Source organism: Phacochoerus africanus, chromosome 4, assembly GCF_016906955.1.
Source record: "Phacochoerus africanus isolate WHEZ1 chromosome 4, ROS_Pafr_v1, whole genome shotgun sequence".
NCBI classification, from domain to species: Eukaryota; Metazoa; Chordata; class Mammalia; order Artiodactyla; family Suidae; genus Phacochoerus; species Phacochoerus africanus.
Window position 1 is genome coordinate 27,312,536 of NC_062547.1, and position 26,342 is coordinate 27,338,877.

General features: G+C 42.4%; 1 protein-coding gene across 18 annotated transcripts in view; it reads right to left on the bottom strand.

The window, feature by feature from the left end:
* The window catches only part of CD44 (CD44 molecule (Indian blood group)), a 96,257-nt gene that overhangs the window by 17,446 nt on the left and 52,469 nt on the right, over positions 1–26,342 (bottom strand). For 2 of the 18 annotated variants that reach the window (XR_007134383.1, XM_047775989.1), the window contains exons 6-17: positions 25,507–25,641; positions 23,262–23,390; positions 21,412–21,537; positions 19,137–19,250; positions 18,571–18,687; positions 14,799–14,927; positions 13,214–13,345; positions 11,742–11,843; positions 9,861–9,950; positions 8,772–8,978; positions 5,519–5,584; positions 1,320–1,391 (exon numbers count right to left, since the gene is read on the bottom strand). Coding sequence is in view for 17 of the 18 variants with exons in the window: in XM_047775989.1 (XP_047631945.1) it covers positions 1,320–1,391; positions 5,519–5,584; positions 8,772–8,978; positions 9,861–9,950; positions 11,742–11,843; positions 13,214–13,345; positions 14,799–14,927; positions 18,571–18,687; positions 19,137–19,250; positions 21,412–21,537; positions 23,262–23,390; positions 25,507–25,641 (1,419 nt within the window). In the remaining variant the exon portion in view is untranslated. The remainder of the gene's footprint in view (positions 1–1,319; positions 1,392–5,518; positions 5,585–8,771; positions 8,979–9,860; positions 9,951–11,741; positions 11,844–13,213; positions 13,346–14,798; positions 14,928–18,570; positions 18,688–19,136; positions 19,251–21,411; positions 21,538–23,261; positions 23,391–25,506; positions 25,642–26,342) is intronic. The other 16 variants (XM_047775990.1, XM_047775992.1, XM_047775994.1 and 13 more) reach the window with 16 other exon arrangements.

Consider the following 26,342-nt stretch of genomic DNA (forward strand, 5'->3'; position numbering starts at 1 on the left):
AAACCATGGTATTTCTGGATGGTGAGGTAGATAATAGGGGATCTGTATTTTTACCCTTTTGTTTAGCTGTGTTTTTGAAAAACATCTCCAATAAGTAATGCTATTGCTTGTAGACCAATAAAGTGTTACAGACATGTTTTAAAACCAAGCTGTATTGGGACTGAAATACGACTTGACCATTTGAATAAATTCAGTTGCACAGTGAGTTGTATATCCGTGCCATGAACTAAAGCTTAAGGAACAAGGAAGATGGGAAGTCATTCATTAGCTACTCTTCTTTGGGAATCTTGATTCTCCTGATTTCCTGTTTAGTACCTCCTCCGCCTGAGCTCTCTTTGGTTAGGTGAATTTGAGGAGGCAAGTAGAATCCAGATGGGGGAGGCTGGCAGGAAGGTACCATTTCTGGTCTTTCCCCAGGTTTCCAGCCCTGAGATGTTCCACCATAGCTGGGAAAAATCCCGCTGCCTGCTTATGGCAAAGTGCATCCCACTGACCCCAGCTGCTCAGCCTGCTGCTCTTTTTCTCATGTCCTGCTCAGACAAGCCGAGGCGAGGGGACAAAGCCACGTCACCCTCTCCCCTCTCCCCCAGGAAAGTTCTGAAGAGGAGTGATTTAAAGGAATAACTTAAAACCCTAGGGAAAAAAGAAAAAAAAAAACAACAACCTTCCTTTTTTGTAATCTCTCTTGACAAAAGCACAGTTTTGAGCCCAAGGCAAATACAGCGTTTGCCTCGAATGCCTTAAATTTCGATGCTCAAGGGAACTGGGGCGGGGGCGGGGGGGCAGCCCTCTCACTGCAGGTGGAACACACTCTGAGGCTTTCTTCTGTCTGGATTGGTCAAGGCTGTCCCTGAGAAAAGGTAGTTTGGGAGCCAAAGGAATAATTTCACTCTACCCAACACATACAGCCCCTGTATCTTCCTCACTGTCTGTATTATGAAAGTCACATGCTTCACCCCCAAACCCAGAATTGAAGAAGGGAAGTGGACTGGGACAGGGAGGAGCTGGGCATGGCACAGAGTCCCCAGGGTGATCACTCATTTGGGAAGGAAGCTTTAAAAACTAACATGGAGCTTCTTTGGGACAGACCAGGGCCAAGTCTGAATATGAGCTCAGCCAATCTATGGGATGGAGGAAAAAAAAATGAATGTTCCCTCCTTTCCCATCAAGGGGCTGTCCTGTTCCCCTTCACCCTTTAGCTTGCACAGAAGGGCCATCAGGTTCAAGGTGAGACATTTAGGAGCGTGTGCTTCCTTTCCAGGACCTCCGACAGAGACCTCCTCTTAGCATTAATTTTTTCGTCACAGCTCAAAACTCACCTGGAATTTGAGGTTTCCGTATAGGACCGGAGGTTGTGTTTGCGTCACCTTCTTGACTCCCACTTGAGTGGCCTAGAGAAAAAACAACATCCTTCAATCAGAACTTGGAACACACAAGCACAAGTTCCTTACAAAGCAGCACACGGGGCCAACCGCTGTGGGGCTGCATTACCGCAAAGCTATTTATAGATTCAAGCCACAGACATTCATAATACGTCGCATGAAAAATATCTCCCCAGAGGAGTTCGGTTTGATTAAGGCTAAGGTCTGAACATGTTATTTTTCAACAAGAGCACGAGGATTCTCTCCAATGGTACAGCACAGGAAATCCGACTTCTGTCTCTTATCAGCAACCGCTGCTGGGTGAAGTCATCCCTCTCCAGGTCTATTTTCTCACTTATAAAATAGGGGAATAAAGGAATCCGCTTCATCACCATTTTTCAGAGGCCTGAAGAAGCGAATAAGCGTGATAACTGTGTGCAGTTACTGTAATAGGGAAGAATCTGTATATTTGATTACAAATTCATCAGTGAAGGGATGTTGCTTTATAAGCTTAAATTATACATAATATTATCTGTGTAATATATAAATTATACAAGTAAAGGGAACCCTACCTCTCAGGTAATGAGCTGGAAGCTAAAATAACTTTGTTTAGCTCACAGGAAACATCCTGACCAGGCTCACTTGCAGAAAGGAAGAAATGAACACATCCCCTCTGGAGGCTGACCGGAACCAGGAAATATTTAACTTTACTCCCTCCCCTTCTAGTATAAAAGAAGCCTGGATTCTAACTCAGGCAAGAAGGATTTTGGGGATACGAGTCTACCATCTTCTCAGCCTGATGACTTTCTGAATAAAGTCGCTTTTCTTTGCTGTAACAACTTGTCTCTTGATTTACTGGCCTGTCGTTTGATGAGCAGTACCATCTTGGACTTGGCAATGTTACTGTTTTCTATTTTTAATTTAGGACCTTGCCACTCAAAGCATGGGCCCGGGACTAGCAACAGCCCATGGAAGCTTGCTGCAGAGTCTCGGGCCACCCCCAAACCACAGAATCCTCATTTTAACGAGATGCCTAGGGCTTTCAAATGCTCTAGATGGCCTGAAGCAAATCTAAAAACCACATCCAGTATCTTCAATGGACATAACCATAAATATTAAAAAAAATAAGGATTCTGGGTGTGGTGGGGAGGGCAATGGCCCTTTCTGTCTGTGCAAAATCACCCTAATGAGAGTGTCTACTAATGCAGCCCCAGAATTTTTAGAGGACAGCATTTTCTACTGCTACAAAACCAAATAAGGAGACAAAGAATCTCAAACTGGACAGGAGCAGGAAGTATCACAAGATAAAGAATCTACGAGTCAGAACAGGAGGTTCATCAAAGTGAGGGAGGAGTCATGTTTTATGTATTGTTAATTTTTAAAAAACTTACTGGCCACACCCACAGCATGTAAAAGTTCCCAGGCCAGGAATCCAACCTATGCCACAGCAGTGACCCAAGCCATAGCAGTGACAACACCGGATCTTTAACCCGCTGTGGCACAAGAGAATTTCATTTTGGGGGGGCGGGGGCGGCAATCATGTTTTAAAAGAAACGTCTAAGCTCTCTTGTGAAGATACTCACCCAAATGAAAGTTTGGGGTATATGTGTGTGCGCGCACGTGCGTGTGTGTGTGTTGTGCTTCCTCCAGTGCCTCCAAACAGAATGTGAAAAATTCCCACCAAAGTGAACTATTTTTCCCCTACCCAATGGGAAACCCATGGCAGAATCCCCTGAAAGCTGCCAAGGGAAGAAAAAAACTGAGGAAGTCTGTTTGGCTAATCAATGGATGAAGACGGCCAGGCCTTAAATGGCCTTTTCTCAGGAGATTAAGTGTAGACTCTGCTCAACGGACTGTGAAATGCTGATGGCCATGTTTATTTTGGGTAGAATGGCTCCTGTGGATGCAACTGACGTTCTTGTTAAAATTGAGCAAAACAAATTCTACCAGAGGTCGGTCTGTTTCAACTTCCCATTTTGACAGCGGTCTTTTACTTGACAAACCTCAGAAGTCCAAGGGCCTTTCTCTAGCTGCCTTAGTCATTATTGGCAAGTGTTCACCTGCCCGGGTCAAGGGACACTGGCCATCTAAACTGGAGCTCTTTGGCCTTGAAAACCACCTAAGAGGTACAGTCACTCTTGTAGGCCTTTCTCTGACTCAGAGCAGCCTTTTGAGATTTGAGAGGGAGGTCATTAATGGATCATAATCTCTTTATTTTGATTTTCAAAAGAAGCGCTCCCAGCAAGGAAAGATCTGGGTGTGGTACAACCAGCTGAACGCTCCCATTTGAACAATAGACACCTGCACAGGAGTCAAACAAAAGAGGCGACTCTCGCCCACCTGATTCTCACTTCAAGCAAGAGCCGAAGAAGATGGACGAGACACAGCAGGCCACACCTCCTGCCCTAGAGGTCTCTGCAAAGCTACCCAGGGTAGGGCTGGCTGGGAAAGCAAGTTCTGCAAAGAGGAATGCTTGACACTGCAGTTGGGAAGTGAGGTCCAATTAGCATCATGCGCAGAGAGAGAATTCAACCGGCTTCCGGCTTCCGCTATGAGGACCAAACAGTCTAAGACGTGCTTTGTAAGCTTTCATATACAGATAAACCACGTAGTGGTGGTGGGATGGGGTGGGTCTACTTAAATGGAGCCCTTGTTTCAGTGGGTCTGGGAGAGCTGGGGATTCTGCATTGCTGGCCAGTTCTGAGATGAACCAAGGACCACACTTGGAGTAGCTGGGGTCTGTCGCCTTTGGAGAGTACTGCCTTTAGTCGTTAAGTCCCTATCATTTCCAAAATATTTTCTTAGTCCGGATACCTCCTGCTCTTCACAAGAACTCTAGGAGGTAACAGGGGCCAAAGTTCTGATTTCCTTTTTACTAGTAAAGAAATTGAGGCTGGGAAAGGCTAAATGCCCCCACCCAAGGCCCCCAGAGAGCCTGTCTTTATTTTAGAAGCATTTCTACTGGGCCTCTACATCCCTGTGCTCTTACATAATAGATTATTACTGAAGCTGCCATGTAAATATCCATCTTCATATTTGCTTTAAGTGTGTGAACCTTTAAGCCTTGGAGGCAACCCTTCTCCCACTTGGGCATAAAGGGGAGGACTTGGCTCACATGCGGCCACCTGGCGCAGTGATGCTCAGGGAGACCACAGGCACACAGCACCTGCGGAACCTTTCAGTAGCCCCAGCATCCATCGTCACAAGTCACCGGGCCTCATGGCAGACTTTTGCTGCCTGGAGTTAGGTTTCTAGGGGTGTGATGATTACAGTAATTACGGCAGTGATTATGGTCATCACAGGGTACTTTCTCCAGATCATGCTCTGAGAGGTAATATGAGACCCCAGGGCTTGAAGCCTGGCTCCACCCCTCAGCTCACTAGTCATGCCAACTCAGCCAGGTTGCTTAGCCCCTCTGAGCCTTAGTTTCCTCATCTGTAATACTGGGAAAATAAAAGTACTGACATAATTAAATGAGTTAATAATAGATGAAACATGAAATCACGCATACTTGTTGACATACAGAAATGGCAGTTTCTTATGGTCCAATCTAATACGTGTAAAGTGTCAGAACGATGCCACCAGCACACAGTAAATTCTCAATAAACGCTAGCTAGCGTGCCATGTGCCGAGGAGTTATGATAAACGCTTTACAAGTATACATCATTTAGACTTTAAAGCAATGCCCTGTGACAATGATTATCATTCCAATTCTCAGATCCTTTAAAGGAGTCCCCAGTTAGCATGTGGAGGAACTGGAATCAAACCCAGACCATTCTTTCTCCAAAATCCACATTCTTCATCACCTGGTGTGATGCAGTGTCAGACTGAGACCCTGCCTGAATTCTTCCTGGTCCTCTCACAGGGAAGAATTTTCTCAACAACAGTAATTCTCAAAGTGGAGTCCCTGTCCAGCAGAATCAGCATCCCCAGGGAACTCACTGGAAATACAGATGCTCAGGTTCCACCCCAGACCCACCCATCAGAACCTTTAAGCATGGGGCCCAGCAATGCAGCTGGATAAGCCCTCCCTGTGATGGTGATGCGTACACAGAATGTATGAGAACCAGTCTTCGGGAGACACGGACTCACATGTCATGAATAATCTGCAGGTTCCCTGAGGAGAACAGTAAATGACTAAAGCAGTTCAAACTCACCAGCTGATTCAGATCCATGAGTAGTAAAGGACTTCCCGCTGGGGTCAAAGTAGGGGTCTTGGTCTTCTGTAAAGAGCAATAAGGAAAGGTTTAGTACTGTGTGTTCAGTGGCACTGCCATTTGTGTTTCCTCATATCTGCGTTTTCATGCAGCACATCACAAAGTTTAGCCTTTTTTTTTTTTTTTTTTTTTTTCCTTTTCTGACTGCCCCATGGCATACAGCGTTCTCAAGCCAGGAATCAGACAGAGCTGCAGTTGCCGCCTATGCCGCTGATGCAGCAACGCTGGATCCGCTAACCCACTGTGCTGGGCTGGGGATTGAACCTGCATCCTGGCGCTGCGGAGACACCTCCAATCCTATTTTGCCACAGCAGGAATTCTGTTTGGTCTTTTAAAGGTAACCAGAAAAGATGACAAAGGAGTTTTGAATGGGTCCACGATATGAATTACTTAATCCACCTGTGAGTGGGCTAGAGCTCAAATCAAAATTTAAAAAACTGGGACAACACAGTCCATCAAGGATGACCATAGAAGTGTAGCTTTAGTAGAAACCCGCAACCTGTAACACTCTAACAAAAATATTATGAGGTTTTCGAAAGTCAGAGGTTGGAATTTGACACTGTGTCTTTGAACGAAGGATCATATGCTTTGGATTATGACAAATGTGATCGTTGGGAATGGATGTACTCCGTGGTTTAGGGTATGAGACATTTAAAGAGATTTCTCTGAAGCGAAAAACAGCAAAATGTTTTGGTGTGCAGTAAAAGATCCTGGGGTTGAATTGTGTGAGAATTCCGAGAGAAAAGTCAACTGCTTATTTAGAGAAAACGAGTCTGAAAATAAGTTGAGAAAGACACGGGGAGATGAGAACTGGCATGAGCTCAAGGTGTACCTGGTTATTAGAACATGTTTCAAATAACATTTTCCAAAAATTAAACCTGGATGTTCACCACCAAGAGTTAAGACAACCCATCTTCTCAAACATCCATCACCAAAAGGCTTTAGATTAGGATAAGTCCATGAATTGCTAAAAATCTGCATCCACAGACCAAATCTTGGATTCGGCACATGGAAATGCTTGCTCTTCTTCCCCCCGCCCCCCATACATTTTCTAAAACTATAATGAAATCTTAAAGCAAAATAGGACAAGAGTTTCATAAAATGGTTATCATCACCCATTATGAAAGGTACCCACAAGGAATACACAGTGATCTGCTCTTCGCCATGTCCTTGTTTAGAGAAGGGGAGGCAGGTGGATTAAGCAATGTAATCTCTCAGGTAACGGAACAGAGGAGACAGGTTCTTTGTTCCCTGGCTGATGGTTAGAATAACTGAAAACAGCATTCGCTGAAATGTCGACACCAAAACCACCACCATCACGTACCCTCACCATCACCACCACCACCACTCCCACAATTCCACATGTTTTCATTCTTAACATTAAGAATAAAGACTGAGGGGAAAAAATGTATGAGAAGAAATGAGCCTCAATTGTTTTGGAAAAAAAACTAAAGATGCTAGTCAGATCTGTTAATCCATGGAGAACCATAGGAAATCGGTCTGTACCAAATCAGGGTATGGAAATATCAATTTTCTAGAAGCATTTTATTTACTAACGAATAGGCTATGTAATCCTCTGAGGCTATAGTAACTATTAAAATTGCCATTTAAAATTCAAGTTCATTAGGTGGCATCACAGGTCTGATTTGCCGAGACACCAGGCAGGGCTCTAAGAGTCATTTCTCCAGAAGAACCCCCACAAGGCTACTTGGAATTTTCAATAACGGAGGGCAGAACCCCTCTGAATAAAGAACCAATGAGCGTAGGGGGCTTTAGCTTGCCAGTAATGCTTTAGGATTAGCATTTTTCAAAATGGTTTTCCTTAAAAGCCCTGAGATGGGCAGCCCAAAGAAAAGAGGTCAAGCATTTGGCATTCTTGGTTTTCTGTTCCACACCAGTCAGAGTATCACAGCTGTCATCTGTTTTATATATTGAGTTCTCACAAGATTTGTTCTTCTTTTGAGGGGGAGGGAGAAGGGAAAAGACCTATGCTATACATGTGTGTATATATACACATACATATATACATGCCTATGATGTATATAATTTAATATATATTTAATATATTTAACTGCTATGATATATATATAATTTAATATCACTAATCTTTAATATACCTTTATGACTGAGTGATAAGGACACTTTCATAACTGGCATCAGGAGGAGAAAGTTTGAATTTAATTTCTTAGCCTGCGAAGGTATTTTGCAGTTCTCTTTTCTTGAGTATTAGTTTCTTAATACAAACGGAGAAACAAAAGCAGAAGTAGGGAAGATTGCTCTTTTTTTAAAAAAATGTGGCTTTTTAGGGCCACATCTGTGGCATATGGAGGTTCTCAGGCTAGGGGTCGAATAGGAGCTGTAGCCACTGGCCTACACCAGAGCCACAGCAATGCCAGATCCGAGCCGTGTCTGTGACCTACACCACAGCTCACTGCAACGCCGGATCCTTAACCCACTGGGCGAGGCCAGGTATCAAACCTGCGTCTTCATGGATACCAGTCAGATTCATTTCCGCCGAGCCACGACGGAAACTCCGGAAGATTGCTTATTTGAGAGGGAAAAGAATTACATGCTCATGCTGGGTGCATGCCTAACTTAATTGAATAAGTCATTTTTGGTCATCTCATTGCCATCACAAGAGAAATGGTGCCTGTTCATTAACAGTAGACTAAATCATCAAGTTTTAAGTGTGCATCATAACTAGAAGAAGTTATCCACCAGCCCTTCACCAAAAGTAAAATTCACCAATCCATCACCAATAAAAGAGAATAATTTCAGAGCAAAGACATCAGTATACAGAAATTATTCACAAGATGGGTAAAACCCTGCTACATAGGCAGCATATATTAGTTGAATCAAATGGAATTGCTAACACTGGACTACTTTTACTCACAAAAATATCCGTTTCATATGGTTCAACTAAATATGTCACAAGATCAGGAACAAGAAAAAGAAAGAAATTCTACCATAACAACCAAGTCACAAAAAATAGAGATTACATGGGCACATAAAAGCATTAATTATTTAAAATAAATGTTGACTTGCACTAGAATGATGATGTGTGATAAAAAGCCATCCCCATGTCACAAATCCATCTCATCGCAGCCTACACAGAGAAGTGATCCCTATAGTATGAAAGTATGTGTTGCTTCTCCCTCTAGAAAGCAAACCAGATAACAAATGGCCAAATTACCTGATGAGGAAAGATCAACATTAGAGGTGGAATCTCCAACAATAGTAACTTCAGTAACTCCAGGGGACCCAGGCTTGGTAGGGGTCACCAGGATGAGGGTTCTATATTCACTTGTGTCTGGAGAATGAAGAGTATAACCTTCCACGGAAGTAGCTGAGTCTTCAGGAAGACTTCCACCTCTTCTTCCACCTCTGCCATCATTCCTATCTGTGCGGAGGTGGAATCAATGGTAAACCCACACCCGTAAGACCACTACCCATCATGCGCTGGTTTTCAGAATGTGCAATTGCTGCAAAAGCTTTCCACTTGTTATTCGTGTACACGGAGCGGTGAGCAGTGCAGTTTGCTACACTACTGAACAGAATCGATATTTTGCAATCAACACCAACTGGGTATCACTCAGTGGAAGAGATTTTGGTGATCCTAATGCTCAGAAGAGACATTTGTTGCAACACCTGCCTGGGTTTATTAAAATAAGGTTTATGCCACCAGAACTGTGACTTTAACGTCAATGCAGGTACTAGATAATCTTGAGCTGTTATCAGCTGGATCCACCTTTGATGAAGTGGAAGAAACACGTACGTTACTGAATTGAAAGGTAAAATTTTGCTACCTGCCATTGGAAGCAAATGCAAAACTTCAAAGACATGAGCCTTCGATTATTCTCTCCTTTGCCAGAGGGCACTGCTTCCTAGTCACCAGCACTATGGATTTATGGCCCCGAGGATAAATGGCAAAATAATATGAATGTAAGGAAAATAGAGAGTGATATCATTCAGATCTTTTCCCCAATTATAAATCATATATAAGTGATTCGTTATTTTTAAATGAAGACACTAACTCTAGAGTTTGAGAAACCCAACCTTAAAAACATTTAAAAAAATTGTTTGTACTTAATGCACAGTGGCTTCTATGAGATCTACAAAGCAAAGAAGGCAGAGAACCATCACCAGCCACACCTTCTGATCATAAGGAATAGCTTAACAACAGCCAGCTGATATACCTCCACCAAAGACACTGCAAAAGCACCCAGAGTTTATTGATTTTTTTTTTCAATAGCTGAAGCCACCTGGGCTTTACAGTCCTTACTGCTAGATGTTGGAGTAGCAGCCACTGGATGGTCTTTGTCTTCTTCCAAGCCTCCATGTGATGTAGAGGAGCTCTGAGTATCACTCTGCTCTGTTTCAGTAAAGGATGAATCCAGTATTAATTTGAAGCCATGAAATAAACCTTCTGTTATCTGCTGATGGGGGTGGGGGGAATTTAGTTAGAGTCTGGTCAGATGGGTAGATACACAGGAATACCAAAGTTTGTGTACACCATCCTCCTTGATTGATTGACAGAAACGCACCACGATATTCTGCCTTGCCCCCAACTGGCTTTGTCTTCCAGTATAATCAACGAGATAGAGGGCCAAGGTGAAGTCACAGCCAAAACTTTGTTTCCCCCCCCCACCACTGGATCATCCTGGCCCAGTGATAGCACTGCTTCCTGTTATTCCAGAAAATCAGACAACACACAGAGATAGAGAAAGGAATGTTTGGATCCAGTGTTCCCGCCAACATCAAGAGCACCTTAGCTGTGTGTCAGGAAGTGTGAGTGTAGCGAAAATAAACACCATCACAGCAGGTAGAACACTTGTAGCCACAAAAGAGGAAGACGTTCATGTAGAATAACCTGCTCAAGTAACTCAGATCAAATTTATAGAAGGAAACACTTAAGTCGCTTCGAAAGAACATGAACTTCAGTTACCATGGTGCTCAAGTTTTAGGCTCTTGATCTCATCTCTGGATGAGGATTCTCATCACGGCCCTGAAACGCCAGGAGACGCCTGTCTGGGCAAACGCAGGGCTCTCACTGGTAGGTTATCCATTTCAGGTTGAACCCTTGCCCATGTCCGAGATGGCTCTGACTGCTTTGAGTTCATTTCTTGAGCGTTCCTCTAAGAAAGGTACTGACCTCTGAGTTACAGGTGCAAGTATTCCACAGGGCACACCACGACGCCAGGTCCACCACCAAGTGAATGTTACAACCGGGAGAAAGACATTCACCCAACTCCAAACCCAACGTCAGAACAAACATCAACAGGGACATAAAGTAGGAATACAAGCCCCTCCATCGGCGGGGACCCATATTTAAGCTTCTCTGCATCTCCTCTAATGCTTAACACTATGCTGTTTACATTCCTGACAATCAAGACATGCTTGCTGATTTCTCCCTTTGCCTCAAAGGGCTCACAGGAAAAAACCTCTGCCCATTACAGGCAGCTAGCAGTGAAAGGAGGCCCTCTTCATTCTAGATTTCTTTCATCTTCTGTCAAGAAAGTATGAATGACGGTGATCTCTAGGGATAGCTGTATCTGTAATTAGAGTGGCCAGCAAATCTACTGGAAGTTTCACATTGTTTCTACCATATATTTAGTAATAGGGAGAGACATGAGCCCGTGTTCTTCTTTTGCTCCTAGGCCTGCCGCTTAGGTCACCTGTCAGCATGACTTGCTCCTCTGGGTGATGATTTCCCTACTCTCACGATTATCTGGCGCCCAGATAGCTTTTTACGACCATCGAGACAATCCTACCCCTCTTCAGCCTCGAGTGAGAGATGGGAATCAAAAGGAGATGGTCCGTTAAACCATAGAGAACCCACTGTCCTCACCGTGGTCGTGGATTTCACGGACATAACTATTCAGAGAAGGAATATCAAGAGGAATGGAGCCCCACGGCCTTTTTATTTGTGTGTTAACATGAAGTCATGGAATCTGGAAAGCACCAAGAAGGAAGGTATGGTCAGATTTAAAGAACCACCAAGAAAACACAATGAAGATGGCTTTTACGTCCTCGGCTTTTACAAGCCAAGCCACACCGCACCGCGTGGGCCATCCCGCCACCCAGCTCTGCATCCGGGCCAATGAGAGCAAGAGCTGAAGCAGGAAGACAGGTCAAGAGGGAGACTGAAGGCTGTTATCCTTACGAGCTGTCACTGAAAGGGGTCCTGTCCTGTCCGAGTCTTCCACCAAACCTGTGTGGGGATCTGCAGAAGGCTGAAGCGTGGTACTATGGCTGGCGTCCTCATCTGAAGGAATTAAACCAGGGTTATTGCTTGGTTTTCTAACTACAATCTGCGGGTGGTTTATGGTCTAGAGACAAATTATTCTTACATTCAAACCTGGGGAAGAGGCAAGAAAGCACATACAAATTCATGTCCCCGGAACTGAAATAGATGATCATTTCTCCAAAAGAGCAGCCCGAGAAGCAACCAGCTTTCATTTAAAGGCTGAGTGGTACGAAAGCTACGATTTTTGCTCATTTTTTTCTGAGTCTGGAAGGATGCTAAATGAACCCATGATGAGTCTCCCAAGCCTTGCAGAGCGACAGAAGGACAAGCCACGTGTGACTTGTCCATTCCATACACGCCACCTGACACGTGGAGGAACGACAGAGGACCCTGGTTCGGGCACCATTTGTCACATCCCCCCGACGTGGCAAAAGAACTTTTGTTACAGCCCTCTTCCCTCATTTGCTCCTCTTTCACGAAACATAAAGTCATCATCCAACCCTATCTAGATGGAGGCCACAGGAATATTCTAGGGCAAGAAACAAGATGCAGTGGGTGCCAATGAATCACTCTTCCCATAAACACAAGCAGGAGATGTCTTTAGAATTAATGTGTACAATGATCACGGGTACAGAAATTTCACGGAAATAGTTATAGAAGCTGTTTCTAAGAGGGATCACAAATCGATTCTGCTGAAATTACAAGTCTTGTGTGGAATAGAGGCCACACAAGCCATAAACACCGTCATTACTGCTGGCTCTCTGATTCAAAGTCCACCCACACTGCTGCCTCTGGGGAGATTTAATCAGTTCCAGACGACCCCAGAGGGAAACACTGGGCTCTCAGGCACCCACATCTACACTGTAGCCTTTACATGTAAAAAGAGTAGGACATGATGTGGCTTACTCTATTATTTAATAATAATAATTACTATTAATTTTAAATAATTAATAATTATTAATCACTACTATTCATTATTATTATTACTGCCATTACCGTGATTACTATTAATCCAGGTTGGTACTATTATTACTATTTTAACTGTTATTATTTCAGAACTCCTCTGCCAAAGACAAGTTATGTCTTTAAGGTCTATAATGGAAAGAGTCACTGGATCCATCACGTCACTCGTTTTTAAATACGGCACTTAGAAGTAAATGGAAAATAAATTTTGAGACTGCTCCTCTTCAGAGGAAATGACTTTCGCTCCCATCACCTTAGGACTATTTCTTCTTTAACCCTCCTGCTCAATCCTCCACTCTCACCCAGGATTTCATATTCAGACAAATGTACATTATCACTCTTACCAAGAAAACTCATTTTTGAAGAAACTTAGCCATTTGTGGCTTTCAAAAACATAATATACAAAAAAGCTCAGAGGTTATTACCCATCCTTTCTTCCGTTTGATGACCTCGTCCCATTGGGTGTGAGACTGGGTCGAAGAAATGAGTCCAGGAACTGTCCACTTGGCTCTGTGTGGTCGCTCTTTCACTTGGATGGCTGTCATGGGCTGAGGCTGCTGTGACAGTGCAGTTCAAGCAATTGTCAAAGTGTTAGTTGACATTTGGCCAGGGATACACTGATTTTGTTAAAGACTTTATTCTCTACACAAGACAATGAAACCGCCTTCCGGGTATGGGGGGCCAGGAAGCTGCAGAAATGCGGAGGAATGTTTTGGAAGTTATGGGTTCATGCATGCTCATTTTCCCGGCAATAGGCATGTGAACTAGAGGACAGAAAAGCATTAATGACTTCTCCAGTGGGTAGATGATAATTTATAGACGTTAAGAAAAGATGAGGAGAAGTAGTAGCTCTTTACCCAGGCCACGCTGCCACCATCCCCTGACGGAGGAAGTGTGAGCGCTGAAACACATGACGTCATTCCTAGACAACCACATCCCAGTGAAACGCACATTAGGCTGGTAGTGATTTAGCAAAAGAATCAGGCAACATCTTCCCAGGAGACAAACATGAAAGCAAATCCCATTCATCTCAAACACATGAATGGAATCCATTAGAAGCATTACCTTCTAACAAGAAGATGAATGGCACAAGCGATGGATAAGACATGCTCCTGCTTCATTCTGAGCCAATGAAGAAGTACAGGTAGAAAAGATGACAGCAGCCGGCCCTTTGCATCAGCCCCACCACATAGCCAGTCACCGAGTCCACTGTTCTGCCAGATACGAATTCAGAAGTTCCACACACCAGAAGAAAAGTATGCGTAATATTCTATATTGCAGGGGTACGCACAGGAGTATTTCTCACGGACACCAAGTAAGAATATGTAATTCACATGCATTTACAAGGCAGGGTGCACGTCAGTGTTTCTGTCACACAGACAAAAGAATCCTACATAAGAGGTGGCAGAGCCAAGTCATCTGGCATCACTTAGAAATGATGACAAGATTTGAGTCCAATCTCCCCATCCCACAATTCAAGAAGAAAAAAGAGGTGTTTTTTTTTATGGCTCTAAGAAGAAAACATTGTACATTCAAGGAGAAACCTCCAAACAAACATGACACGGGGGCCAAACATGATACCAGATAGGTATTTTTCTCAAAATGCTTGGCTCCATTTTTTTGACTGCTGGGGTTCTGAACAATGCTTTCTAACAAGCCCCGGATTTCACAGAACTGGGTTGGAGTAGATCAATCCCCTTACAAAAGCAAGGGGAGTATTTTATAAGATCAGAGTCTCTGCTATGGTCTCGCTAGGAGATACCCCAAACTAGATCTGGAAGTGACACATGCAAAGGCTTATGCTTGGTGTGACTTTATGTGCCTGTATCCATTTCTGTTCAGGTGATGTGTTACAAGCATCTAAGGGTTGGCTCTACATCATCATTGATTAGGGAACCTTAACATCTTGTGATGATTCCATCAGATTCTTCTTGTTCACTGTTCTCAATGCCCAACATTGAACCCCAGAGGAAGGTTTCACCCAAGTTTGTCTGTGAAAGCATGCATTACCAGTTGTCCCTGCTGTTGCATGAGGGTCTTCTTTGGGCGTTTGGGGATACCCCCTGGACCATCCATTCTCAAACCACTGCTCTTTCTGGGTAGCTGTTTCTTCTGTTGTACTACTAGGGATTGCCTGGGCTGTGAGAAGAATGTCAAGTGTGAGCTGTTATCACGCAAATGATTTCCTTGCCAACACATACCTGTCTACCCCAAGAGCATATACATGTGGGAGAGAAGGTAGAACAGGAAAGCAGTTGGGAGAGAGACCATAGATGCTCTGAAAGGGATATTAGAAATCAAATGGCTCAAACCTTTCGTTTTTCAGATGGGAAAACTGGAGCCCAAAGACGTTGCAATTTGTACAAAATCATCTAGCCACAGTCTATGAGTTTCTAGTATTATTATTATTGTTGTTGTACTAGAGTATATGGCCACATCTATCCTGTCTGGGAGAACCATTCATTAAAAAAATTAACCTCTTCAACTATGTCTTATTTATCTTTGCATCCTTGTGTCCAGGAAGTGAGGGAAAGCTTAGATGCTCCAAAATGTACGCTAAATGCAAAATGTTCCCTATTTAAAATTTTAAATCCTTTTGCTATAAAAGCATTAAAGAAAAGTCAACTCCTGGAGTTCCCGTCGTGGCGCAGTGGTTAACGAATCTGACTAGGAACCATGAGGTTGCGGGTTCGGTCCCTGCCCTTGCTCAGTGGGTTAACGATCCGGCGTTGCCGTGAGCTGTGGTGTAGGTTGCAGACGCAGCTCAGATTCAGCATTGCTGTGGCTCTGGTTTAGGCTGGTGGCTGCAGCTCCGATTCGACCCCTAGCCTGGGAACCTCCATATGCCGTGGGAGCGGCCCAAGATATAGCAAAAAGACAAAAAGACAAAAAAAAAAAGAAAAGAAAAGTCAACTCCTCACATTTTCCTAAAGATTAATATCATTTTGAAATTACATAATTCACAAATAATCTTAAAAATAAAAACTCCAAGGAGAAAAAAAATTAGAAGTGTCCCATTGTAGCTCAGGGGTACCCTGACTAGTACCCAGGAGGATTCAGGTTCAATCCCTGGCCTCACTCCATGGGTTAAGGATCCGGCATTGCTATGAACTATGGCAGCTCCAATCTGACCCTTAGCCTGGGAACTTCCATATGCCACAGGTGTGGCCTTGAAAAAAAAAATTGACCTCTTGTTTCCAGTGATTTTGGAGGGAGCAATACATTATATAACAACCATGACCAGGAGTTCCTATTGTGGCTCAGTAGGTTAAGAACCCAGCATAGTGTCCATGAGGCTGTGAGTTCAATCCCTGGCCTTTCTCAGTGGGTTAAGGACCCCTCATGGTCACGAGCCGCCACTTGGGTCACAGAATCAGCTAGGATCCCACGTTGCTATGAACTTCCATATGCCACAGGTGCAGTCACAAATAAAATAAATTAAAGAAAAGAAATAAAATAACATTTTTAAAATTAAAAAAAAAATCATGACAAGATCAGCCTAGACGGCCACCTGCTTAAGTGTGGTCACATAACTCACAATCGCACCCTGGAACTGCACCAGCAGGGGGTCTGCCCAGGATGAGAGCTGTCAGGAATGACTGCGAGGCTACTCCGCTGACAGAGTACGAGGTTCTGTCTATGGAGCATCTAAAAGTGCCAAGATTATTTTTTAACAAAATTAATTCAGTGGAAGAAAACTTTTCTAGCCAGAGTCTGGCACTGTATAAACAAGAAGAGTGCGTGGCAGGCTTAAAATTTCAAATACTCAGGGTCATAACTGCCCAGGTTTAAAGAGGAGAGGATGAATGAAATAAACTGCATCAGGGTGCCTTTGGGAAAAACCAAAAAGCCATTGAAATTATCATCCATGGCAACTAATGGCAAATTTTTAGTTCATCGAGAAAATGAGAGTGTATGAACTTGCCAAGTAAAAGTGAATTTTGCAACTTGTAAAACTGGTTTATCTGCTAATAGCAAAGACATTTAAAAAAATAAAACTTTCTGTTCTTGGTTTACCTTTGCATTGGCCAAAACATTCCTGGGGATAACTGCTTATCCAGGGGGAGGGCAAGCAAACAAACAAACAAGCAAACAAAATCCCCAAAAACAAAAACCCAAATCTTAAGTTTTCTCCCTCACCTCTGGCTAAATCACTACCTCCTGACAAATAATGAACTACTGGGTGTAATCACAAAAACAGAAAAATTAATCCAAAAATAGACTCCCCACTTAAAGTTCTAAAATGAGAAAGAAAAAGAAAACACAGACAGACAGACACACACACACACACACACACACACACACACACTGTCCTATACTCTTCCTATCACTGTCTTCATAAACACAATGATCCCTTAAATATCCAGTAAACCCCTTCTTGTTTTCAACATATGGGTCAGCAAAGCATAGGCTTTCCATTGGAAATGTGAAGGTTGGCTCTCTTCTAGAAGTTGTAAGGTTGTTTTGATAAAGCCCAGAGGTCACCAACCAGAATCTCTCTCTGTTTTGCAAGTCCTAATAAAAGCATTGCTGCAGCAGCTGCTGCTTTCCCAGTTAGGATCTGTTATGTCCCATTTTTCAACTAGTAACCCTGCCCCTCCCCCACCATCTTTTGACAATAGGCTCATTAATGCCAAGCCTCTGAAATAGTTTTCTGCTTTTCAAGCACAAACTGTCTTAAATAATTTCTAAGACCTACTGTTTGGACCCAAAGGGATGGGTACACAATCCCATTCTGAAGAGACTTCTGTTTCTCATTTCCTTCTTCTAGCAGAAGACTCTTGTAATTCAGCCCATAATTCTCACACGTATATCAAATCTATTGGGATAAGCAATGAGATGTAGGTCTGTTGGGCATATTCAGTACAACACCCAGGACCTGTGAACCTATTCAGTGCTAACTGATGTGTTAAACGTTTCTTTTATTGTCTGAAGACATCCTCCAACCAAACCTGGCTTCTAAGTACTTTTTGCTTATATTTTTGCTTTAAGGGTTTTCAAGGCTATGAGAACAATGGTTGAACCATAATTTTTAAAATGCTACAAACTCCCATCCTAAATAAAGCTTCTTTTGTTCTAAACACCATAGGCATCTCCCTGAGAGAGAGAGAGAGAAAAAAAGAGTATACACTTCTTTTTTTTTTTTTTATGTCTTATCCTCATAGGCCAGTTCTAAGACTTGACAATGTTTTAAGAAACCTGAGGTGTCTGCACATAAATAACAGCATCGAAGCCCTCCCCAAGTTAACCAGAGCTTAAAAACAGAAAGAACACTCATGGAATTCAATGTAGACCGTCTGAGCTATTGCCTTTCCTCCAAAGAGTACAAGAGTTGCTTTCCTACAATGCACTGAGGAACAGAATGTGACAAAGATTCTGGATACATCAAAGATCATCATGGAAAAAAGGATTCCAAAGATCATTGCATTCGTCACGCTTTCTTTCCAGATCTCACTACCAAGCACCGAAAGAACACACTCTTCATCATGCTTGTCCATAAAAACACACGAATTACCCAAGTGGAACCTCTGCAAATCTTTAACACAAAAATCCCATCTCACATATTTTTAAACACTTTGGCCTTTGGGGCAACCTGACACATGATCATTTTTCTTCCCATTTTTAAAGAAACTATGTGCATATTTGGCAGCTTTTCATGCTCTGGGCATAAAAGAAATCACGTGTGGAAAGAGAAGATGCAGCCAATGTCTACCAGAAAGTCTTCCCAATTTGACTTCACTAACTCTTCTAAACCAGAACTGCCGACCGCCATCCTTCTTACTTGTGCTTGTAGGATGCTGGGTCTCCTCTTCGTCATGATTCCCATGGTGACTGAGAGAAGAGTGTGGGTCCCAGGTCCAGTTCTCTCCATGAGCACTGGTGCCACTTCTGTCCATATCTGTCGTGATGACGGTTAGATACATGGTGACTTTATCAACCAATGTTTGGTGGTTCTGTTCTTCCATTAAAGGACATGCCATCTCAATAGTACCTCTGAGCATCTCCTCTGAATCCTTTTGAGTGACTTCACTAATCTCTCCCAAGAGAAAACCAATAGACATGGAATTTCTTAACCATTACCTATTATTCCACTATAACCACTTTGTCCAGGGCAGCACTGCAAACCATTTTAACATACTCATTTTTACAGTGAAGCAACAAAATATCTTGTGCCCAGATGATATAATTAATAAATGACTCCCAAGTTCAACTGAGTATCCTCATGAAAGTTCACTAAGAATTTGTAATGAGATATTAACTACATTTCCCACTGTGTCCCAATGGTTGACCTTTGCAGCATCAAAGATTTTGAGGAAAAAGGATCTTTAAGTATGCCTAACTCATTACCAGTCATCCTTGTGGTTGTCTGAAGTGATACTTCTGGATCTAAATGGCCTGGGCTCTGTTGGGTCCAATCCTCATTCTGCTGCAGGTGGTTAAAAACCCCTGGTGTGGTTGAAACTGTGATAATGATGATTGAAATAGTTAGGAAAATGCCATTTCTTGAGCCTTCACCATGTGTTTTGCACATTTCTCCCTTCTTCAGTCTACAGGGTAAATCATCTATACCAGGCTGTATAGATGGTTGAGTAGAAACGGAGGAGAAGCAGAGAGTGCCTTCAGCTTGATTCAGCCATACTGTTAAGCATCTCAGTGTCCTTTGCCTTCTGTGAGAGAACACGGTGGAGTCAGAACATGAGATCTTCCAGAGAAAGCAGCTAGAGACGCTGCAGCAGGAGGAAGAACAGCTTTGAAAACACCAGCCCTCCACCGAGCATAACCAAAGACGTCAGAGCTTTGCCCGTCCATGCAGTCTGTAATGACCCTCTGCACTTGAAAGCCCAAGAAATCTGTACCACTGGCAACTGCGCTACATGGAGGTCCTCAGGCTGAAGAGTAGAGACCTGAAAGTTCTACCACGATCGCCACTTTGCTTCCTTAGTAGTTTCAGTGGAGAAAGAACCACCCCAAGCAGCCAGAGCTTTCCCATGGATGATTCTAGGAGAGAACGTCTGCCTAGAACAGCTGTATGTTTAGCTATACATTTCTGAATAATTATCAAATATCTATTGTAGTCTCATCAAATACAAAGCATTTCACGATCAAGCCATTCAGAGCCAATGAAAGAAAACCAAGGAGCATATTCAACAGAAAAACACCACAGGTAACCCAATCACCATCGCAGCAGCTCCCCGAAAATAAAAAGAAGCATACAGCCACCAGTGCCCTGATACTGTCACTCAAAATGATAGGGCTGGAAGAGGAGATGCACCTGACGGAAGGACCATGACAAAATCAGAATTAATGCCTTTTGTGGAAGGTTATTTGCGAGTCCATCCTAATTCTTTCAAACTTTATTTTGATACCCAAATAACACAAAACTCTTTTCAGACCTAGAATGTTATCAGCTCTATTTCACAGGTTAATAAAATCAGGTTTAGAATCATTAACCACCTTCTCAATAAGCAAGAAAAAGTGGTGGTAACCACACCCCTATAGAAGAAAGGGGGCATCCTTCTGAATGATGTGCACAGGTGCCAAGAAGAAAAGTGAGCTAAAATTGGAAAATATGCCACAGAGATGAACAAACATCAAGTTTTCCCCTGGAGTTTGATCATATGATTTATTTCTAGGTTGATCTGTTGGGCTTGCTGTCCAAGAGAGTTTAATTTCTGAAGTATTAAGGCCACATCTCTACCGATGGCCCTACCTAGGAGATGTGGCCACATGCTGAACCCAGGAGACAGTATAATAGTAAAGCTCCAGCGATCTGGGTTATTTGGTTTTCTTCCTAAAGTTACGAAAGAGAGGTTCCTTGTTCTCTAAACAAAGGTCTGCAGAGTTGTCCAGCTGAGGAACCCACTGCTTAAAAGCTTGGCTATAATGCATCTAGTTCTTCTCCAGTATTTTCTATCTTGATATCAAATACTCAGATGCCTTCAGGCTGAAGCTATTCTTTTGGATCCCTCCCTCCTGGGGTGCTGTCTTTTGGGGGGCAAAACTCTCAGCTTTCAATAGGACAGACAGGACTTCAGTGACCTGGCAGATCTCATGTAGCACCCCAAAGGCACATCTTCTCTTAAAAAAAAAAAAAAGCAAAGCTATGATGGAATCAGGCTCAGGATTCTCATCTCTGTTCAGCAATATCTTAGATCATTACAATAAGTATAGGAAGCTCAGTCATAGGGCAGAGTATTAGACTAATCTCTGAATTTTTTTAAGGACCTTTCAGCTCAATTTCCATCTCTGTTCTCAAAAAGCTTTATAATTGTCACAAATTTGGATATGATTATGCAGAAGTTTCACTCTTTGTTTTTTAAGAATTGGCACTGTTTTGTAATAGCTCAGCTTTAACACAGAAATAAAGAAAACAGGAAGTACATGACGCATTAGGAATTTTATAAAAGATATTTTTCCCATTTCTCCTCTACAGATGTTTTGGCTTCCATTAAAAAAATCAATTTCTTCCAACACAATCTCATCAAGGTATAACTAACCTGTGATCACGGGCTTATGCTCATTCTTCATATTAACTATTTTCTAAGATAGACACCATTGGATATCACTCAGATTAATCGAGAAGCCTGGCATAGATGGTTCTACAGGAATTGATTATTCTTACTGGTGCTGGAGATAAAATCTTCATCATCATCAATGCCTGATCCAGAATAACTGGGGTGTTTGTCTCTTTCATCTTCATTGTCTTCAGTTGGCTCCCAGCCTGCTGAGATGATATTTGAATCCGTACCTGTTGTGGTGACTTGCGTTAGTGGCTGAGCTAGATGCCAAGAAACCCATTTCACAGAGGAAGAAAATCAGGCACAGAATGTACAATGGAATTCCCAAGATTAACAGAAAAAAAGGGCGACCTTGGACTTGTATACCCCCAATTCTTATATTCTGGTCTCTGAAGCTAATATATAGATCTAAAAACATTTGACTATAATTTTTACAAGTAAACACTCTCCTTAAGGAAGTTAAAATAATAAATATGGACATAAACCCACCGAAGAAGTAAAAGAAAAACAGGCTAACAAACACTCCCCCATGCTTTCAGATGCATTTATTATTAGCTTATTAAGCATATGCCGTGAAAGCTAGGATGTCAAGAATAGAATGAAAAGGTTTCACACATGCTCCTTTGTTTTGCTGAGCCACCTTCAGAAAAACTTTGGAATCAAAACACACGTCAATCATTTCTAAAATCCCCTGGTTGTATTCACAGTTTGCTAATTCCCTTTTTGCTCTTCTCTAGCACATGATCAAGGTAGCTCCGAATGCAAATGACAGCTACGTGGCAGTTCCCAACAATAATTTGGCATACAGAAGGAAAAAAAAAAAAAAAAGAAGGTAGTCAATTAACAGAGAAGTCATGCTTGGCATTTTTTTATCAACCAAGAAAGTTGACTAGAGGGGTCTGCAGCCAGTATTGGGGGAAACGCTCACTTTTTTCCCATTTGGATGCAAGCATAGGAAGAGATGGACCACCTCCACCTCTTGTCAGTGGCTGCTGTAGATGTCTCTTCACTAGACAGGGGTTTCCTATTATATTTTTGTCTTTTTTTTTTTTTTTTTTTTTTTTGCTATTTCTTGGGCTGCTCCCGCGGCATATGGAGGTTCCCAGGCTAGGGGTTGAATCGGAGCTGTAGCCACCGGCCTACGCCAGAGCCACAGCAACGCGGGATCCGGGATCTGAGCCGCGTCTGCAACCTACACCACAGCTCACGGCAACGCCGGATTGTTAACCCACTGAGCAAGGGCAGGGACCGAACCCGCAACCTCATGGTTCCTAGTCGGATTCATTAACCACTGCGCCACGACAGGAACTCCAGGTTTCCTATATTTTTGAATGAGATCCATGCTCTTTTCAAGATGACCATTTGTCTTTTCATTCTATGAGTATTTATCCCAAGAACAATTCCACTGATGGAGATGATGGAGATTTTCCATATTTTGTTAGCTCTACCTCTGCTATTTTACTTTCCCATAAAAATGTCAAGACATTGTATCCATTTGATCACTGGAGAATAGCTTTCAGAGTCAAAATTTTGTTCTGTCAGCAAGAAAGACCCAGCCCCCTTTTATAGCTCCTTCATATTAGCTTCCTCCTGGGCTACATTAATGCTGTAGAAAAGAAAGAAGAAATTGGCTTCTTAGTGCTAGAAAATCAAACATAGATCTCAGAGCTCATGATCTTTCTAAAGTCATCAAAAACATCTGTGATCCTGTGATAACTCATAATGCAAAAGACTATGAAAAATAATATATATATATATCACTGAATCATTTTGCTGTACAGTAGAAATTAACACAACATTGTAAATCAACTGTATTTTAATAAAATAAATCTTAAGAAAACATGTGGGAGACCAGCATGGACTGTACACTCTGACAGTATCCCGAAGGTCAATGAGAATTATTAAAGACTGTCAAGAAAACATATGAAATGAGATGATAATAATAACTCATTACCAGCCATTACTGTTGTTGTGTGCAGATGATTCTTGGATTCTGATGGTTGAAACCACCATGAAAACCAGTCCTGGGCTTCGTGCCTCTTGGTTGCAGTTTTGGAAGTTGTACCGCTAGTGCTCACCAAAGCTGTTGTGACCATAATTGAATTGTTGCCAGAGGTTAATTTTCAGTTCCTAAGAAAGAGCACTGTATATGCTCTCACTCTTTTCTTACTCAAGAGTCATCTCTACTTGACATAGCTGGCGGAAAGCAAGGGAAGACGCACAGAAGCTCCGTTTCTTTCCAAAGAAAACGGGATTTCATAGCATGTCAGAGAGGCCAGGACCTTAAATAGCATTTGGTTCGTACTTCTCATCTTGAAGATGAAGAAAACTGTGCTGGGTAGACCATGATTTGTCTGAAGTTAGAACCGTTAAGCAACAGAGGTCTTGAGGACAGCACAAGAACTACTGTTGAATTTTGACAGGCTATAATGTAAATGAAGGGTTAAATTTTTGTCTGTGTGTCCCAAAGCCAAACCAGGACACGTGGTAAGGTTTCAGGGAGATGACTATCCTTCCAGATGCTGGATTTTAAAAGGTAACAATCTGAACTCTCCAACAATGAGGGTTTACATAAAGTAGTATATCCCCCACCACCAGAAAGATCATTTAGCAGGAAAATTGTGTCGGCGATTAAACGATTAGAAGTGTTGACTGAACGACACCATTTAAGATCCTCTCCAAATCTGAAAGTCCCTGATTCTAAAACCCAGCTCTTCAGAGTCCTAGCCCTTCATCTTCCACACTGTCTTGGTCAACCGATATCATCCTCCAAGAATGTAGGGTATGACATTCCTGCCCTCAGTCCCAGACACGCAGCCCCAGCAACCCCAGACACATGGCAGAGTGACACATGAAATAGAGGACTGAAAAAGATGCTGTTTCACTTTTCTCCATTTACAATCCAAATCCTTTAGCAGTCCTGCCCATGGTCACTTTTATATCAACACCAGATTTTGCAAAAGCAGAAGCAACATTTTGAGACCCCGTTTTTGAAAGCAGGAGAACCAGCCGGGAAAGACAGACAGAGGCAAAGTGACCCAATGATCTCACTAACAAGACCAGAGGTAAGAGTCTTGATTTGCAAACTTCCAAAGAGTGCCATTTCTGCAGCCATGACGGGCATCAGAAAAACAATAGACAGGAGTAGATTAAAAAAAAAAAAAAAATTCAAGCAGAGAGGCCGAAACCATCATTACATTCCCAAATACAAAAGAAAGGTGAATTAGAGTTCCTTTTTCCAGCTATCAAGAAAGCCCAGAAATGGCCCCAAGATGAAGTACTGACAAGAAGCCCTCTTCCTTCACAATGTTTATCCTATGAAGATAAACATTGTAAACATTTAAAAATTGCATTTTTAAATTCTGCAGTCAATCTCTCTCTCCCTCTCTCTCTCAACAACCCCCAGCATTCTTTTAATTATATGTAATTGCAACTTAACATCAGCACTATTTTCCTGGGGGTATTTGTCAAAATAAAATATACAATTTATTCAATGCATTGGCAGCTAAGCAAATGCAAATGACCATTTTATAACTTTTCTTCTGCAGAAAGATACACCTAATTATATTGAAATATGGCCATATCCTCCATTAACAAAAGTTAAATGAAATGAGAACTCTCCCACTGTTATAGACTTAGAATCTTTTCCCATAAAAGCTCTCAAGTCAAAACACTTAGAGTGATTTACAGTTAACAGTCAAACATCCAGGGAGCATGTTAGAGGCCTAGATTCTGACATAAAGCAACAGGTCACTTCCTACACCGGACAATTCAGGTTTTAGACCTCCAAACAAGTGTCTAGGGCCTACGCTTTCTGTCTGTAAATCAGTATTTTACTTTAGTCTTATTGGTTGTGATCATTAGATCAGCAGAAAGCAGGAGTATGCGTTTTCTAAGAGGCTTCTTTCCAGAGAACACAATCTCCTCATTGGAACTTCGGAAGGAAAAATCATTCTATTAGAATTTTTTGTGCATGTTGACAAAGGGAAACCAAGGAGGACATTCTCAGGAGCATCCAGTCATGTCTCCAGATCCATGGGCTGCTCTGATCAATGAAAGAGGTCCTAGGTCCTGTCCTCACTCGGGGCGGTGACGGTGCATCGGGAGGAAACTTCGACATGATCGTGGGTGTCCTCTCCCCTAACACTGAAAAGCTTGGGGTTCGGGACAGCAGATAAGCAAGAGACATAACAGTTTACCTGTCGTTGCGGTTGTTGTCTGATCCTGAGTCTTAGCCTGGGAATTACCAAACCAGGACCACATCCAATTATTTGCTGTACGGCCGTATGGCATGTGAGCTGTTGTATGGCTGTTTGAGGGCACAGCTGAAGTAACTGGATCAATTATGAAAATATTTAGTGAGGTCTTTCTAGAAAACCTTTTCTCTCAGTCCCATCTATATAAAATATATGCATTTATTATAGGCTAAAGATTAGAGAAGAAGGAAGACGGAGGACTGATTTTATCTTTTCAGTCCTCCAGTCTCTTAGACTGTTAAGCACAACTCAGAAATGCAAACTCTGTATGAGTATCAATTTAGTGCTACCCAGTGTCAACCTGAGCTCCCTGGATACAGGGAGCAATATCAAGTAGCAACTTCATAACCCATGATGGAAAAGAAATTTTGTATCTACTTGATTGGGTAACCCAGCCATCAACTGAGAGTCTTCTCTGCAGCATTTCATAAAGTTGCTTTCACTCATTTATTTTTGGAGGGTTTTTTTTTTTTTTCAGAAGTGCTGGCTTATATCTTTTGGGTCTATCATTTTATCCAGGTATCCTGTGATGACAACTAGCATTTCAAAGTTTCACCCACACTCACTTATCTCAAGTCAAGTTTTTTACTTGAGCGAGAACTTTGCAAAGGGTGTGTGTTCAAAGTGTTGAAATCAGACACAGCTTTCTCAAGTATCCGTCACTTTCCATCCCTATTAATTCTAATTCAGAATGTGTTCCCAGAAAAGAAACACAACTGCCCAAATGAGAGAAATGTTGGACTCTATTTGAATTAGACAAAGAATAATCAGTGTGATTT